The 18834-nt window shown below is 46.7% G+C and overlaps 2 protein-coding genes and 1 non-coding gene across 3 annotated transcripts; 1 reads left to right on the top strand and 2 right to left on the bottom strand.

Annotated features, from left to right (window-relative positions):
• Positions 1-134: 134 nt before the first annotated feature.
• EIF5 (eukaryotic translation initiation factor 5) lies at positions 135-9176 on the bottom strand. The gene is made up of 12 exons (XM_030931086.1): positions 9046-9176; positions 8698-8906; positions 7387-7666; positions 7202-7283; positions 6473-6645; positions 6097-6208; positions 4869-5014; positions 4449-4607; positions 4016-4177; positions 3548-3712; positions 2799-2933; positions 135-2409 (listed from the first exon to the last, which is right to left on the bottom strand). The coding sequence occupies exons 3-12, from the start codon at positions 7456-7458 to the stop codon at positions 2320-2322; spliced, it is 1296 nt and encodes a 431-aa protein (XP_030786946.1). The 5' UTR covers positions 7459-7666; positions 8698-8906; positions 9046-9176; the 3' UTR covers positions 135-2319.
• LOC115898009 lies at positions 5352-5477 on the bottom strand. Its single transcript, XR_004057775.1, has one exon. It is a non-coding gene; the product is annotated as a small nucleolar RNA SNORA28 (small nucleolar RNA).
• On the top strand, positions 8632-11592 carry LOC115897637. The gene has a single exon (XM_030931092.1). The coding sequence runs from the start codon at positions 9369-9371 to the stop codon at positions 9897-9899; it is 531 nt and encodes a 176-aa protein (XP_030786952.1). The 5' UTR covers positions 8632-9368; the 3' UTR covers positions 9900-11592.
• The last annotated feature ends 7242 nt before the right edge of the window (positions 11593-18834 follow it).

Here is an 18834-nt window from a genome sequence, read left to right as displayed (position 1 = left end):
GCTGGCAAGTTTAACTGCAGGATATATCCAACACAAATCCAAAGCAACAGCTACAAAAACAGGGCAGATTCCAATGCTTTGATCTAATTATAAAATGAAAACAAGTTAATTTTAATATTAAAGCAGAGACAAAATACAATTTTATCATTATTTTAATCAAGTAACTTAGCTGTTTAAACAAATCCTTAAGACAGTTCAATAGAGCAAAGTGAAGAATTACTCTATTAGAATAATCTGTGAACAAAGTTCAGATTATTGAATTTGAATTCCACTGGAAGTTTGGCACCAGACTGAACACTGGTCTAAGCCAAAATGTTTAGTGTTCTAGAAGCCCTGAACATGTTTTCCCTCAGATTAAAAGTAGAAGCTTTATAATAGAACCTCATTAGTTTGACACTGAGTATGTTGAGTGCAACTTAGCTTAGGTAACCAGTATCTCCTACAGAATTCCAGTTAATGAAAGCAAATCAGCCTTGCGGCAAAGAATTTGAAACCTAGGCAACATACGAGTTTGAAGGAAAAAAAAAAATCCTCTTTGGTGTGACAAAGCACAATCCCTCCAGGTATATGCTCCTGCTCCACCTGCACCCAAATCTATCAAAGGCAGCTGGAGACCAATTCTTGTCTCGCCATTAAGACTGCTAGAAATCTATCAAAGGCAGCTGGAGACCAATACTTGTCTCTCCATTAAGACTGCTAGGTTTCAATTCCTTAAAATATCAAGCCAACAAGGTTTTATTACATCAAATGTTTGTATCATTTCAATGCTGAAAATTTTTTTACACCTATTTGTTATTAAGGTCTCATTACCTGTGAAATAAGTCACAAAAAAAGAGGTGAATGGTATAAGCCACTGCTCCAAAATTAACCCTATCGATTCTCGATTCCCACTGTGCACTTCATGAAAAGGGGCAACTGCCAACAGGTTTAACCTTGAAGATGATTACTCAAACACAGTCAGAACCCATAATGAGTTTAGATCAAGCAAGGAGTTCACAAGGAAGTTATCAACTCTTTTGTGTCCAAATCTAAAGCCCTGCATGGGCTCTGTCAGGTCCTTGTCACCTGCACTCAGGTGGCCATCAGACTTCTTGGGTGCCTGGCTATATTCAATGTGAAGTAAAAAATATCCCAAGTCTTACACCAAAATAGAGGCTCTGACTTAGAAGTATACTTTTAGTTTTCTTTTTAAATAAGACATTCTGGAAGAAGAAAAAAAAAAAAAGAAAATCAAGTTTGAAACATAGTTAACACTTATTTTGGCAAGATAGCAAACAAAATCTGAAAAGCATAAACTCTGTGTCCAAATGTAAAAGGTATTAAAGAACCATGGGGGGGGGGAGGGAAATTAAAGCCACACTGAGCAAAAAGACACAGGATGTCTAACATTTTGGAATTGTAATTTAAACCCTAAGGGCAAAAGCTGAAAAATCATGCTTAGGTTGCTAGTAAGTGCACCCTTCCCTGTTTCTCCCAAATAAAATCAGTTTATTGTTTAATTGCACCCCACAGCAAGTTCTCTCAGTACAAAGTAACTACTACATACACACAAAATGCTTGTTAATGTAATAATTTCCCTGGCTCATCCAACGTGCAATGCACACGACTTCAAAGACTACAATTTGGGGCAAGTGTACATGAAATGAGAAAACAGCTCTCCAAGTTTCAAAATCTGCTCTTACGTTATTTATATGACACTCAGGTCGTACACTTGGTAAGATGTTGCACTGTCATTTGATTATCAGTCTACCTCACAATGTACATTACCAGATGCCAATTTGAGGGACCGTAAGATAAAACTTTAGTACTGCATTTCTTAATGGGCTGAATAAGTTAACTACAATTAAGTTTGCTTTACATCCTGTTGAAGACCTCTTTGCAGCCCCAGAACCTAACAATATCTGGCAGGCTCCAAGAATGCTCATCAGGTGAAATGATGGCACATTAAAAAAAAAAAAAAGGAGCCAGTTGGAGCCAGTTACTTCAGCTTAAGTCATTCGGAGCCAGACATCTGAAGAATGACCAAAATCAAATCTTTATTTTTATAACTGTATAAATGTGATCCAAATGTGTCCACCACTAGTTTTTCAGAAAGAAACATGCTATAAATAAGCAAACTACATCTGCTCACTGATGTGTATGGACTCCCTAGATGTCTCATTGGGCTTAATTACAGACCACTCACAGTAATAGATTTTTAGTGTAAAGTGTAGCATGATGTTAAGCCATTTTAGCTTTTACACATACATGTTGCACTTCTGGCTGATAATGGAGAAAATTTGCAGCATTATACTGTTAAGCTAGGTTGCATCCATCCCTTTAAATGGCATCAATATCGATGTCGTCATCCTTGTTGTCCGACTTCACGGTTTCCACTTTCGGTACACTGGCAGTCTTCGAATATACCACCTGATAAGAATGATTTTATTCAACATAAGCTGATAAATCTGTTTATAAAACAGATCAATAAAAACTGTGATCACAGAGGAGGAAAATTGCCTAGCTGCAGCTATTTCTTCTTCACTGAACAGCTTTGTTATGCAAACACTGCAAATTCTCTTACATAGGCTCCAATCTAAGAGCATTTTTAAAGTTTTTTATACGCTATAACGTGTAGGAGTAGGAAGTTTCCACCACCCTATTATTTTCCAAATTATTGAGAGACTGTATTTTATTGCATCTTAAATTCTCAACTTGAAATTACCCCAAACTGCCATTTTATCACTCCTCACAAACCTTTTTAACTCAAACACCCATCACCAACACTGTATCCAATACCCTCCTCCCGCAATGTTTACCTCAATGTTCTCATCTTCATCATCTTCTTCACCACCAGACGATTCTTCCTCTGCTTCCTTCAACCATTTTATAAACGGTTCTGCTTTGACACGAATCTCTTTGGCAAGTTCTTTGGAGACATATTTCTTAGAGGCCTAAAAAATGTGAGTACAAGTCTCTTAGCTGAGGACCTTTAACAACTTTTGATTATTTATTTAATCCCCCTGAGCTCTCAGCTCTGAGGGAACTGGGTCCTAAAAAGTCTGAATCCTCAACAGAATAAATGTACTCAGTGAATACGTTAGTCTCAGCAGTCTGTTATGACTACAAAGCTGATATGGTGGGAATCACAACCTATAGCACAGGGGGGAACTGAACTTTAGCTAGATATTAGACATTTTTTTCTTGTTCTCAAAACTGTCACAATACTTGTGAATGGCCAGGGGCGGTGGCTCACACCTGTAACCTCGGCACAGCGGATCACCTAAGGTCAAGAGTACGAGACCAACCTGACCAACATGGTAAAACCCCGTCTACTAAAAATACAACAATTAGCTGGGTGTGATGGCAGGTGCCTGTAATCCCAGGATCCCTGCTCGGGAGGCTGAGGCAGGAGAATCACTTGAAGCTGGGAGGCAGAGGTTGCAGGGAGCCGAGATAACACCACTGCACTACTGCCTGGGCAACAGAGACTTCATTTCCAAAAAAAAAAAAAAAAAAACCACCCCAAAACTTGTGAACCCGAAGAGCCCACCGATGTATTCCCCACCTTTTCCGACCAACTGATGATGACCTCTTCTTCTAAAAGGTCTGCGTCGTACATCTCCTTCAAGATATGTGGAATCTTGGAGATAAGCTGAGCTTGATGCATTGCTACCACACACTCCAAACCATGAAGAAGGTACCGTTGAGCTTTTTTGTTGTTGTGACAAAACTGCAAATAGATACCTTGGCGTTAAGCTTTTTCATATGTTCTAAGTTGACAACTCTAGTACCCAAATAAGAGTGTCTGCAAGTGCAAGGCCCATATAATAGTGGTTCAAAAAGGTCAATGCCTAAACATCCCTATTACTTTGTAGGGCCTGGATACGGCACTTTCAGATGCTCAGAGAGGCTTGTAAGGCGGGTCAAGTTCCCTACTTTCAAGCATGACAGGACAAGCAGAAACGGTTAAAATGACCATCTCAAAAGTCACACAGCTGTAATCTCATTTATGAATCCAGAGCAATTTGCTTACTCGTAGGAAATGGCGCCTGTATTTCTTAATCTGTTCTCTAATCTTCTCATTAAAAAGAACTTCAGTCAGAACAAGAGGGCCCATGGCTTTTACATCCAGTCTTTCTGCTTCAGCAACAATTTCTTTGTCAGATGAATCAATAATACCCTCTTCTTTCTTTTTCTGCAAATAAAAGGAAAACAGTTCAGTGAAACGGAGGCACACTTTGTCAGGCTCAAGACGGCAGTAAGTCCCTGCTCTCATGGACATATTTTTCCTAATTGGGCAGGTGCAAAAATATAGTGCCTGGAACCACGTGCAAAAAATATTTAATGAACAAGAATTAAAAAGAGCTATGCATTAAAGTAATCCTAATCACAATGCTTAAAGTATCATATATCTAAAGGCACAAGGCTGGGCTGAAGCCTATTTACAGACCAAGCAAATATTTTACCTTAACAAAATCAAACAGGATATTGACCCGCTCCTCAATTGTTCTTTCCAAATCATCACTGAGTGTCAGAACTTTTGCATGGTCACTGATTTCATCCATTCGACGCCTTTGAGCTTCCTCAGTTGTATCTTCTCCCCAGTCGTCATCCTCCTCTTCTTCCTGTTTCCGAAAACAGAGCTACTTGATCAAAGGTCTTTAAAAAAACAAAAAAAAGCTTCACATTTTGTCAAGCTAATGGCATCAAGTCCATCTCCCACCAAATTGGGTTCACCTTAATTCAAACCACCAATAGCACTTGGAATCCAAAACATTAGTGTATTACACACTGAAGGCTAGTTTCCACACTTGCGCCCACCTCAACCAATTGACATACACTTTACACAACTTTAGTGCCCCCTAGGCCATCAACCCTGCACTTACCACTGTATGTGGAGGAGGACTAATTTCATTTGGTGGTGGTGGTGGTGGTGGTGTCTCACTGCTGGATACGGAGCCATTTTCCTTGTCTTTGCCCTTTCTATTTTTCTTTTCCTTTTCTTTCTTCCCTGTACCACTGTCACTATTCTCTATAGAGCAAAAGGAAATAAAAATTTAACCCCATAACTTACATTACCTCATTGCCCATCATTAACATTTAAAACCCTGCCCTTAACTTTCCTATGGATCCCCTCAGAAAAACCACAGCGCACACAATGCTAAGAGACATCACAGTTCAAATTCATCATGTATTTCATAGATAAGAATGTCTAAGAATGGAGTGACACAAAACATTAGGAGTATTATAACTGCTAGGTAATATTAAGATGAAGTGATGATGCCTCCACCGGGGAGTGAAAGGTTCCCTCTCTGTCATCCCTCATGAACAGCCATAAACTCAACTCAGCTTTAGCCGACAGATGAAACACTGTTTAAGTCTATATAACGGCTTGTCTCATGGGAGAGAGAACACCGGAATAGGTTAGACTTTCTTGCTATAGCAAGCTCAAATTGTGTCAGACAGTTTCCGTCATCTGCCACAGAGTGTTGCTTGCAATGCTCAAGTTTAATGAAGAGGCCCTCTTTACCAAACAATGTCAGAAAAAGATCCTTTGCTGGGTTTCCATCAGAATTTCAGTCATTACTTCATCTACCCTAAGATAATCTACCTTGATATGGCAGTTTAATTGGCAGCCGATTTTTCACCTTTAATGGCAATTAACAATACACTTTTGAAAAACTAGCTTAGATTTGGTAAAATATAGTGCAAAGTCTAAAAGGTTCCTTACATTGTTTTTCTGAGACAGAGTCACTGTTGCCCAGGCTAGAGTGCAGTGGCAAGATCTCAGCTCAGTGCAACCTCTGCCTCCAAGGTTCAAGTGATGCTCATGCTTCAGCCACTTGAGTAGCTGGGATTACAGGAGCACACCATCACGCTCTGCTAATTTTTGTATTTTTAGTAGACAGGTTTCACTATGTTGGCCAGGCTGGTCCTGAACTCCTGGCCTCAAGTCATCAGCCCGCCCTGGCCTCCCAAAATGCGGGGAATACAAGCATGAGCCACGATGCCCAGTCTCTCTTACATTCCTATTACAAAAAAACCTTCCATTTTGTTCCCAACAGTTAGTTTACTTTATGTTAGGATCTTAGGAGTTCATCATGGAAGACTCACCAGGTGGGTTTTTGAGAATGAATGTGCAGAGTTTATGATGTGTGTCAAGCATGCCTCGATAGCCACAGGCTTTACAAGAATTACCTATTGTTTGCTTCTTTGGATTGACATGCTGCCAAAAAAATAACAAGTATGTTATCCACAACATAACACGAAAATATCTAATCAGAAGACATCTAAACTACAGACAGCTTCCATCCAAAGGAAACTTTTCTCACAGTGACCTACTTTAAAAAAAAAAACGGAAATATCTCTACAACTGGAGGTTTTGTTTTGTCTTTGACTTATATTTGCTCTGCCTTCTCAGGAAGGTTACTTAACGGTAACAAAAGTAGGTATATGGCTTTTTTCTTTCGACAACCACAAAAGCACTTACCAAATCTGTTTCAGGATTCTCACATTCAGGACAGAGAACAAATTTTTTAATGAATCCATCCAACATGTCTTGCAGCTTATTCGCCTCATGAGATCCATTGACAATGTAACGGTCATTCTTAACATCAAACTGGGTCTGTGCTCCCAGCTCACAACCAAAATATTTGGTGGGATCTATTTGAATGAAAGAGAAATTTGGATCGTTACAGTTGACTAAATCTTTGGCTATTCACCCACATTTGTACGAACACTATTTTTTTTTTTTTTGAGATGGAGTCTTGTCACCCAGGCTGGAGTGCAATGGCATGGTCTCAGCTCACTGCAACCTTGGCCTCCCAGGTTCAAGCGATTCTCCTGCCTCAGCCTCCTGAGCAGCTGGGACTACAGGGCATGCCACCACACCTGGCTAATTTTTGTATTATTAGTAGATCCAGCGTTTCACTATGTTGACTAGGGTGGTCTAGAACTCCTGACCTCGTGATCTGCCTGCCTCAGCCTTCCAAAGTGCTGGAGGTTACACGTGTGAGCCATCGCACCCGGCCATCCACTCTTTAATTAAATGTGTTCCCCTGGTAGTTTTGTGAACTCATGGCAACCAATAAACCACAGTACCTCACTTAACTTGTAAGCTAATTAGCTAGCATACAATTAGAACAAGTTTTGCAGCTCAAATACTTTGAGGACTCTATCCATAATATGCTCTTTATGGACTTTTCCAAGATTTACTTACACGTTGGAGGCCGATTAAGCGCCTTTGCAACGTCAACCATGTTGACTATAACTGTCTTGATTCCATTTCCTTTGCCCTCGACCTAAAGGAAATAAGAATTTTAATTGTGCAGTTTCCCCTGACAGATGCAAACTCCAAAATTCTACAAAAAGAGTTATCAACTAAATTGAAGAGCAGTTTATTACCTTGGCAATCAGACGGGGCATCTTGTAGCGATAGAACTGGTCTGACACGCTGCGGTTGACATTGACAGACATTTTGGCTTATTAGTGGCTTTATCAATAAGATGAAGAGATCTTTGATTGCAACTTTTTGGTATCTTCTGTCTGGAGAAGAAGGGATGACATAAACGACTGCAAGAGTTCTCGGTCTCTGACATGAAAAAATTTTCGCCACTGAGGCTGTAAGCTTCTTGCTTGTATGCTATGTTTCCCCAATACAGGTACCAATGGCTGCGCAACAGCTCTGAAAGAGAAAGGGAAAGCACACACAAAACCCCCCTCAGGTTTAACATCATCGCTGGATGGAAACACCTGCTTTTTTACATCCTAGTAATGCTTCTGCTTAATTCCACCTTAAAAACCATCTGAGATCACAAGCAGTCATTCTCAGGTAACACAGTACAACCTGCGGGAACATAAAAGGCCTCCATTTCGACTAAGCTGTGACTCTGGTAGGGAAATGCCTGGTAAGAAACACAAGCTGCGCTGCCTCAGTCCCATGAGATTCCATCAGACCGACAGCACTCAGCAGGTTTGCCTCTGCGGCCGTTCTAGAAGCGCTCCAGAACGAACCCGAACCCTCCCCGCCCCCACCCCGCCTGGATTAGGAAACTTCTCAGGCACACCCCCGTTCGCCATCATTTTCAAGGGGAAACTAGGGAACTGTTCTCTACAACTAATTGGTGCTGCGGCAACCACGGCTTACTTCAAAGCAGCACTTCCTTAAAAGCAGCGCTCGCCCGAAAGTGCAATGTAAGCAAGGGGGGCTGGGACCGGCCTCCCTTTCCCTCGCTGTTCAAACACTCGCTTCACCTTCGACCCGGTCCCCATGGCTACCGCGCTCCGAGGCGTTTCCGCGGGGCGGGCGAGCCCGACACCTCCGCGAGGGAGGGCGGCGCGCAGCCCGAGCCTCTGGGCCCATCCCCAGCGCGTCCCCCAGGAGCCGGCGGCCCCGGAGGATGCGCAGCCGGGAAGCGACACCCGGCCGAGGGGTGCCGGGGCTCGGGCCGCCCCCGCCAGGAGCGCGATGACTCACAAATGCAGCAGCTGAAGCCTGAGTCAGCCCGAGCGGCGGGCGCGCGCGACGCGCTCCCGCCAGGCCGGGGAGGGGGCGACGCCAGGCCGGGGAGCGCGCGGGGAGGGGGCGGCCGGTGCCCGAGCCCGCGCCCGCCCGCCGTCCGCCCAAACTGCGCCACACGCCGCGGCGGGGTCACGCGGCGGCCGCCGCCATCTTGTGCGGCCGCCATCTCCTGGCCCGCCGCGCCCGCGACTCACCGTTTTCGTCAAATAAAGACATAAACCCAACGCTGCTCGCCCGGGACTGGGATGAAGAGAGGCGCGATTTAAACCCGAGTCCGAGTCCAAGGAAGCGGAGGCGAAGCGCAGCGAGGAGCGGCCGGGCCAGGTGCCGCCGCCGAGCAGCGGGGAGGGGCTGTCCCAGCGACGTCCGCGGTCCACACCCGTCAGCGCCGGAGCCTGGCGACCTGGCGCGGAGAGACGGCGCCGTGAGCCGCGGGCGGGTCGGGGGGTGCGCCTTCCCCGCCAGCCAGCGGCCCGCGGGGTCGAGGGGGCGGGGAGCACCGGGCAGGGGGCGCGGGGCCGCCGCCCCACCACCGGACTCACCTCTGGAATGTTCTCGCTCTGACTGAACAACGCCGCCGCCGCGCTCAAGCTACCCTCGGCCCCAGCGTCCGCCCCCCCGCGTCAGGCCTCACTGCCCATTGGCTGGAGGTCTGCCACAGCTCGCTCGTCATTGGCTCGGTTGCGACGTCAATCGCGTCTCTCCGTGCCCCTTCTGCTTCCTGAGGCTCCACTCGCGGCCTCGGCCCGCCTCCAGTCCCGGCCCCGCTTCCTTCCTCTCCCTTCCCCCCGCCTTTCCCAGAGGTCTTCGCGTCGCAGTGTTCGGGTCTCGCGAGAGCCAGAGTGTCCCTGGTGGCGGGGCCGGGATGCAGGACTCCGTGCCTTGTCGCTTTGGGCTTTGCGGGGAAGATGGCGGTTGGTTCCTTCCCCCGCCGGGTCTGGGCCAGGCCGCGGGGTCACGGCGACTCCTGGAACGCAGTAGCCATCGTCCTGGAAACCGCTCTCGCGGCCGTGTTATTGCGGCCGCCACCTTCGGGGAGAGGAGCCCTACCGCGTTCTCTCCGCGGTGGGCGCTCGTCTGCCTGCCCCGTCCTCCCGGGACGCCCGTCTTCGGGCCTCGAGCAATGAGTTGTTTTTCCACCCTAAGCCCAGGCTTGGGTCTTTCATCCCAGGGCTGTCTTCTCTTTTGGACTAGGGTGGATTGGCCGCTGGCGGAACGAGCCAGTCACTGCCCAGGGCGGTCGCGAGGCCGCGCCGCCTCGGTGCCGGCCCACACCCCGGCCTGCGCGCTTAGCTCAGAGCGTCGCCTCCCGTTTTCGGAAGAGCAGGCCCTTAATTGGTTTGGAATCCCGGGGCCTCCTGAAGGCGCTTCGTGGTGGGTTCCCACCTTCTGGTGAAGGCCTCCCTGCGTTCCCAGGCTTGAAAAGCGCTGTGCTTCACGCTTCTCTATCACCTTGCTCCTAGTGGGCATCACCTCGAGTCCACCCCTCCAGTTTATGACTTGTGAATTCCTTGACAGGCAAATCGTAGCCCAGAGCAGGCGTTTATAATGAGATTCCAGTGTATTCCGTTGAAAATTAGTTAGGCCGGTCGCGGTGGCTCATGTCTGTAATTCCAGGACTTTGGGAGGGCTGAGGTGGGCGGATCACCTGAGGTCAGGAATTTGAGACCAGCCTGGCCAATATGGTGGAACCCCGTCTCTACTAAAAATACAAAAAATCAGCTGGGCGTAGTTGTGCGCTTGTAATCCCAGCTACTCGGGAGGCTGAGGCAGGAGAATCCTTGAACCTGGGAGGCCCAGGTTGCAGTGAGCCGAGATCACACCACTGCACTCCAGCCTGGAAAACAGAGTGAGACTGTCTCCAAAAAAAAGAGAAAATTATTATTTAGAGAGAGGCTCTCATATTTTAGTTCTGTTGAAACTCTCGCATTCTTTCTGAAACTTGGATTTTGTTGTGAAAACTTGAGACTTAAAAACGCATCCATAGTTCTCCCTGAAGTTTGAAGACCTCACTTAGACTGTTTAGAGTGAGAGCCCCGCTAACCTGCACTCTGGTCTCAGGTGCAGTCATCGGGAAGTCCTGAGCGGCCGTGCAGGTTTCCCGATCTGGAAAACAGCAATGTTGCTGAGGACAGGATGAGGTAGATAAGGGGCTGCCCTTTGTTTTAGACCAGTTGCATTACCACTGAGGTTAGAATTGGCAGCTATGTTGATTTTTATCAAAATCCAAGATCGTGTTTCCATGACTTAAAAGGTTTATAAACAAAATCGGCAATATTGGTGGGAAGAAAAAAAAGGCACGATCCAGAATTGAGAGGTGATTTGTGTCGTTTAGGACAGGGACTTTTGTAATCCTGCGGTGTGTACCCTGGTGTATAGTTAAGCCAAATGCACAGTGCCTTATGAGTACCAGGGTTCTCATCAGACAAACTAGAAAAGGGGATCCCAGACATGCTGCTGCTGTTTTCACTGTGGAGCATGACTTAGCAATATTGAAGCAGATCTGAGTTTTTGCTTGGCAGCACACAAATGACGTTGTTTTAGAAACTCTGTTGGAAAGTATAGGCGTGAAACTGGTTTGAGGTAAGAGGCCTTCCTTTTCAGTAAAGTTTTAATAATAAAACACGAAGGAATTAGCTTTTTCGTATGTTTAATGGCACAATTTTTAATTTCATTGAAGTCTCTAGTAATTTTAATTGCTTTTAATATGTGTACCACTCATTTGTATGCAACCATGAACAACTTTAAAAAATTAGTTTTGTGTTCTTTTTCTCCCTTTTAGTTAATACATAATAATTACACATTTGCAGGATACAAAGTGACATTTCAGTACATGTATACAATGTGTAAGGATTAAAGCAGAGTAACGAGCATATCTGTCACCTCAGATTTTAATCATTCGTGTTGGGAACATTCAGAATTCTCTCTTCTAGCTTTTCGAAAATATACAATAGATTGTTGTTAAGTATATTCACCCTGAAATACTACAGAGCACTAGAACTTACTGAGCTGTAATTTTGTATCAATCTCTCCCTTTCCTCCTCTCCCATTACCCTTCCCAGCTTCTAATAAACCACAATTCAACTCTCTACTTCCATGAACTCAAATTCTTTTTTAACTCCCACATATGAATGAGAATATGTGGTATTTATCTTTCTGTGCCTGACTTACTTCACTTAATATGATATTGTCCTCCAGTCTCAGCCATGTTGCTTCAGATAATAGGATTTCATTATTTTTTATGACTGAATAGTATTCCAGTATATATGAAACACTTTTTTCTTTTTTTTTGAGACGGAGTCTCACTCTGTCGCCCGGGCTGGAGTGCAAGTGGCCTGATCTCAGCTCACTGCAACCTCTGGCTCCCGGATTCAAGTGGTAATCAAGTGATATTCAAGTGATAATCCTGCCTCAGCCTCCCAAGTAGCTGGGACAACAGGTGCGTGCCACCACGCCTGGCTAATTTTTGTATTTTTTTTAGTACGGACGGGGTTTCACCATATTGAACAGGCTGTTCTTGAACTCCTGACTGCGTGATCCACCCACCTTGGCCTCCCAAAGTCCTGGGATTACAGGCATGAGACAGCACGAACAGCCTATAACACATTTTCTTTATGTGTTTTGTTTTTTAAATAAGATGGGGGTGGTCTCACTATGTTGCCCAGGCTGATCTCGAACTCCTGGCCTCAAGCAATCCTACCACCTTGGCATCCCAAAGTGCTGGGATTACAGGCATGAGCCACTGCAAGCAGCGTATCCATTCATTTGTTGGTGGATGCTTAAGTTGATTCCGTATCTTTTGCTATTGTGACTGGTGCTGCAATAAACATGGGGATGCAGATATCTCTTTGATAATATTGATTTGATTTCCTCTGGATAAATACCCAGTAGTGGGATTACTGGATCATATGGAAGATCTATTTTTAGTTTTTTGAGAAACCTTCATGCTGTTTTCCATAATGACTGTACTAATTTACCTTCCCACCAACAGTGCATCAGAGTTCCCGTTTCTCTGCACCGTTGCCAGCACTTGATTTGTGGTTTTGATTTGCATTTCTCTGTTGATTAGTGACATTGAGCATTTTTTCATACATGTGTTGGCCACTTGTATGTCTTTCTTGGAGAAATATCTATTGAGATCCTTTGTCTATGTAAATATTAGATTTATTTATTTTTGGTGGGTTGTTTGAGTTCCTTGTTTATTCTGGATATTGGCACCTAAAGATTACTCTTAATTATAGCATTTGTTAAATGCTTATCATATCCTAGGAGTTTTCTAAGTCCTTCGAATACATTATCTTATTTCTCAGACCCTATGAGGAATTTGTATTTCCATTTTACAAATGAGCAAAGTGAGGCATAGTGGAAAAAAATTAAGCAACTTACCCAAATCATGTACCTAGTAAGTGGCAGAGCTAGGATTTAAAGACAGATCTGTCTGACCCCAAAGCCTGTTCCCTTAAAAATTATGTGGCATAGCCTCTCCAGATAAACAGGAAAACAAACAAAATGAGACAGTTTACAACTGTAATTTCATCCTTTAATAATCATTTAAGGAGATGTTGTTATGCCCATTTTACAGGTGAGGAAAGAGACTGAGAAAGGTTGGGCAGTTTTCCCCAAAGTCGCCTCCCTATTAAATGATGGACAGCGTTTGAACTCCAGCTTGTGTGACGCCAAGCTCATTGCACAATTCCATTTCCCCTTTCTGGATCTCCACCTCATTTGGCTTCATTATTCTCCTCAGCCAGGCGCTCACAGTTCATGAACTAGTGGACACTTGGTGCTTGTGAAAACCTTGTTGAATGAGTGCATGAATTGCGCACATCAGCACATGCCCTGATGGCAGACAGGCATAGCTGCTGGTAAGGTAGATTGGTAAACTGGCCTCCTGGTTGTTGGCCTGTGACTCTGTTGAACATGAATGAGTGTCCCCTCCCTCCCTCCCACCCCCCACCAAGGTCACCTCTGCGTGGACTGAGCCTTGTGTTTCTGAGCTGTGGGCTCAAATGGACTCAGATATTGTCCACTGTGAGGGGCAGTCTGGCTGGCCAGCTGGTCCCCCTCTGTGACACCCACCTCTCAACTTTTTTTTTTTTTTTTGAGACAGAGTCTCACTGCATTGTCAGGCTGGAGTGCAGTGGCACGATCTCAGCTCACTGCAACCTCTGCCTCCTAGGTTCAAGTGATTCTCCTGCCTCAGCCGCCTCAGTAGTTGGGATTACAGGCATGCACCACCGCGCCCGGCTAGTTTTGTATTTTTAGTAAGAGACGAGGTTTCTCCATGTTGGTCAGGCTAGTCTTGAACTCCCAACCTCAGGTGATCCACCTGCCTCAGCCTCCCAAAGTGTTGGGATTACAGGCGCGAGTCACCGCACCCTACCTCTCAACTTTTAAAGCTGCACACTGTTAACTTAAGTTCTTGTCCCCCCTGCTTCAGGACAAACTACAGGGTGTATGCATCATTTTTCCTCTAGCACCAGCTGGTCACAGGGGTATTCATAAAGCAGACATTTGAAGCTGTTGGAAGGGAACCAAAGGTTATCTGGTGAGTACAGAGGCATCGGCTGACTTGAGGGCTGGTGTCCTAAACCATGGTAATCTAGTGCATCCCTATCAATACATAATTCTGTGCTAGGCAGTGAGGGTGCAGGCCCACCTACATCGCAGACCCTGCCTGGGAGGTCACATATAAACAAGTAGAGGCAAATATCTGCTTGCTGGGCACCCCCCCGAAGCTTGTCCTTCATGAAATCTCTGACCCTCTGAGCAGCATGTCTCCCTGCCTTCGTGACCTGCCCACCCCATGGCCAGGCCACGCCTACCCCACACTACTGGTATTCATGTCACTTGATTGCAGTTGCCTGTTTCCTTCTCTGACTTCCTTACTGGGCCAAGCAACTGGAGGGCAGGAGACTTGTGCTTAAGAAGAAAGGACTCTGGACTTTGGCTGAGGGACAGGCCTTCAGTTCCAAAAGGGACAGAGGCAGGAAGCAGAGGTGTTTGAGGAAAGATGGGGGTCCAGGTGAAGGATCACTGTAGACTGACATAAAGTCTTCCTCCTCACAAGTATGGATCCCACTCAGCAGCCATCATGCATTGTCCCATTCCTGGAAAAAGAAAAAAACACAAAATGGCATTGATTCTGCCTGTGCAGCGTCCTACATGCAGCAGATGACAAACATGGATGGATCAGAGCAGGCCTTACAGTATTGGACTGGTGTTGTCTTGGTCACACTGAAGTTACACACAGCACCCCAGTGACAAATTCCCAGGAGATGGAGGAGCTGCTGGTCCCAGGACTGTCCTGTGCCTTAAAACTGGGGGACCCCCATGATGTTGGAACCCAAATACCCTTCTTCCCCTTAGCATAGTCTCAGCAGTTTTCTTTTGAGATAGTCAAGTTGCCCTAATTTAGGTAGTCTGTTTGTGAATAAGAAGAACAAAATCTCTGCCCCAGTGGGTGTGTTGGAGAAGTGGGCCCCAGGTCTAATGCCGACGTGGTGGGAGTGGCATTAGACTGATGATTACTGTTAGGAAGGTGCCAGTGGCCTTGCAGTGCTGACAAAGCCTCGTCACCCATGCTCTCTCACTGGCCTCCTCACACCTTGGGAGGTGATAAGTATACATTGTATTCCTTCATTTTATGGACAAGGAAGCTGAGACTCAGAGAGATGATTTGCCTCCAGTTGGGGGGTCAGGTGTCCTGACTCCCAGCTTCAGAGCTCTTCCCCCTGACTAGGGGCTAACAGTTCTGTGTGGTGCATCTAGGTCCCAGGAATTTGCCTCTCTTCCATCAGTTGAATTTCCTTTACTCCAATGGTTTTTTAAGTTTCATGTGAGGGGAGGCAGGATCCAAGTCGTAACCCTGGTAGCTAACATAGGACATCTGCTTGTCCCAGAAGATCCACTCAGGTGTTCTGTCTTCAGACCTGTGAGGATGCGTTTTCCTTTATGCCACAGATTTTCATTAGCCACTGCATATCCTGCCCAGGGGGCGCCAGACACTGGCGATGCAAATGGACCCGAGAGGGGGACTTCTTTTGTGAAACAACATTGAAAAACATGGAAGATTTTAGGCCGGGCACGGTGGCTCACACCTGTAATTGCAGCACTTTGGGAGGCTGAGGTGGGTGGATCATGAGGTCAGGAGTTCGAGACCAGCCTGGCCAGCATAGTGAAACCCCGTCTCTACTAAAAATACAAAAAATTAGCCTGTGCGGTGGCAGGCATCTGTAATCCCAGCTACTCAGGAGGCTGAGGCAGGAGAATCGCTTGAACCCAGGAGGCAGAGGTTGCAGTGAGCCGAGATTGCGCCATTGCACTATAGCCCGGGTGACAGTGTGAGACTCTGTCATAAAATAAAATAAGGTAAGACAAGACAAAATAAAATAAAAATGGAAGATTTCACCTAAAAATTCAGATTTCTGGTTCCTTGGAAAATTGGAAGCCCTTGTGCTCTGGGACATACCCACATGATAGATTTTCCAGGAGCCAAGTTTCAGCTGACCTTTTAGACCCAAAGTTGGGGACTGAATGCTCACAGAAAAGAACCAGTGACTCCTCATCGAGATGTGTGTGTGCTCTGTTCTCCTCCAGGTGTACATGTGCTCTGTCACCCTCCAGGTGTGCATGTGCTCTCCCCCTCCAGGTGTGCATGTGCTCTCCCCCTCCAGGTGTGCATGTGCTCTCCCCCTCCAGGTGTGCATGCGCTCTGTCCCCCTCCAGGTGTGCATGCGCTCTGTTCCCCTCCAGGTGTACATGTGCTCTGTCCCCCTCCAGGTGTGCATGTGCTCTCCCCCTCCAGGTGTGCATGTGCTCTGTCCCCCTCCAGGTGTGCATGCGCTCTGTTCCTCTCCAGGTGTACATGTGCTCTGTCCCCCTCCAGGTGTGCGTGCGGTCTGTCTCCCTCCAGCTGTGCGTGTGCTCTCCCCCCAAGTGTGCGTGTGCTCTCCCCCTCCAGGTGTGCGTGTGCTCTGTCCCTCTTCAGGTGTGCGTGTTCTCTCCCCCTCCAGGTGTGCCTGTGCTCTCCCCCTCCAGGTGTGCGTGTGCTCTCCCCCTCCAGGTGTGCGTATGCTCTGTTCCCCCTCCAAGTGTGTGTGCTCTCCCCCTCCAGGTGTGCATGTGCACTGTTGCCCTTCCAGGTGTGCGTGTGCTCTGTCCCCCTCCAGCTGTGCGTGTGCTCTCCCCCCAAGTATGCATGTGCTCTCCCCCTCCAGGTGTGCGTGGGCTCTGTGCCCCTCCAGGTCTGCGTGGGTTGTGTCCCTTCCAGGTGTGCATGTACTCTCTCCCTCCAGGTGTGCGTAGGCTCTGTCCACCTCCAGGTATGGGTGTGCACTGTCCCCCTCCAGGTGTGTATGTAGGCGCTGTCCCCCTCCAGGTGCGCATGTGCTGTGTCCCCCCTCCAGGTGTGGGTGTGCACCGTTCCCCTCCAGGTGTGTGTGTGCTCTGTCCCCCTCCAGGTGTGTGTGTGGCTCTCCCCATCCAGGTGTGCGTGTGCTCTGTCCTCCTCCAGGTGTGTGTGCGCACCCACACCTGCCCCATCATTTATTTCCCATTGCTTGCCTTACCTCTGTGTTTATCTGTACTCATTTATTCATTCATTCAATGGATATGTATCACATGCCCTCTTTCTGCCAGCCCTAGAGGATTTAAACAGCTAAGACATTGTTTCCCAGGGCTGTTGTAACAAAGCAACAGAAACTGTGTGGCTTAAAACAACAGAAATTCAGTTTTAGTTTTTGGCCGGGCACGGTGGCTCATGCCTGTAATCTCAGCGCTTTGGGAGCCTAAGGCGGGCGGATCACCTGAGGTTAGGAGTTTGAGACCAGCCTGGCCAACATGGTGAAACCTCATCTCTACTAAAAATAGAACAGTTAACCAGGTGTGGTGGCAGACACTTGTAATCCCAGCTACTCAGGAGGCTGAGGCACAAGAATCCTTTGAACCTTGGAGTGAGCTGAGATCGTGCCACAGCACGCCAGCCTGGGCGACAGAGTGAAATTCCGTCTCAAAAAAAAAAAAAAAAGGAAATCATTTTTTCACAGTTCCATAGTCCAGAAGGTACAAAATCCTTGGGTTGCCGCTCCATGCACTGTCTCTAGCATCTGGTGGCTGCCAGCAGTCTTTGATGTTTCTCAGCTTGCAGCCATAGAGCTCCAAATCTGCCTCTGTCATCACTTGGTTTCGTCACCTTTGCGTAAAGTATCTTCACTTGGTGTTTTCCTCTCTCTCTCTCTCTCTTTTTTAAGATGGAGTGTCGCTCTTGTTGCCCAGGCTGGAGTACAGTGATGCAATCTCGGCTCACCGCAACCTCTGCCTCCCAGGTTCAGGCGATTCTCCTGCCTCAGCCTCCTCAGTAGCTGGGATTACAGGCGTGCGCCACCACGCCTGGCTAATTTTTGTATTTTTAGTAGAGATGAGGTTTTGCCATTTAGGCCAGGCTGGTCTCGAACTCCTGACTTCAGATGAACCACCCACCTTGGCCTCCCAAAGTGTTGGGATTACAGGTGTGAGCCACCTTGCCACTGCACCCGGCCACTGTGTCTCTTCTTATAAGGACACCAGACATATTGAATTGAGGACCTGCCCTACTGCAGCATGACCACATTGTAACTCAATTAAATCTGCAATAACCCTATTTTCAAATAAGTTCTCATTCACAGGTACCTGGGGTTAGGTGTTAAACAGATTAGATTTTGTTTTTTCTTCTGGAGGATCTAGTGAGAGAACATACCACTTTGGGGACATGATTTAAAAAAATCCCAAATCACACGAAATGTAGAGCATGGCTCTTGCTCACCATCATCCACTCTGGGAGACTCCTAAAGCGTCAGCCAGTGCCCACTGGCAGCTCTGGTTCGGTGGCCCTTGTTGCTTCAGATACACTGATCACTGGATCCCCACAATAGCCGTCCTCTGGCAGAGATTCTATTGCTGCTCCACTTCAGCACAGATGAGGAAACTGAGGCACAGAGAGGTTATACAGCTTGACTGAGGCTACAATTAAAACCTAAGTGACTATATCCAAATATATACAAAATAAAAACCAGGCACGGTGTTGCCCACCTATAATCCCAGCTCCTCTGGAGGCTGAGGCAGGAGGATCACTTGAGCAGAGCTGGCATGTGGACACGGGCAGGAGACAGGGTCCTGAGAGATGAACAGTGTGTTTCCTGGTAAAGCCTAGCAGGCTGTGTTCTCTTTCCCATCAGACTCCTCCCTTGTGATATGGACAGCAGGAAACTAACCTATATTTTGGTCACTCTCCTGAAATCAAGTCTGCAGTCATTTAAATACCCTCACAAGGTAGGACAGGCTATCCTGCCAAT

Source organism: Rhinopithecus roxellana, chromosome 5, assembly GCF_007565055.1.
Source record: "Rhinopithecus roxellana isolate Shanxi Qingling chromosome 5, ASM756505v1, whole genome shotgun sequence".
NCBI lineage: Eukaryota > Metazoa > Chordata > Mammalia > Primates > Cercopithecidae > Rhinopithecus > Rhinopithecus roxellana.
Note: the sequence above shows the minus strand (reverse complement) of the source record. Positions and strands in the feature narration are given on the sequence as shown.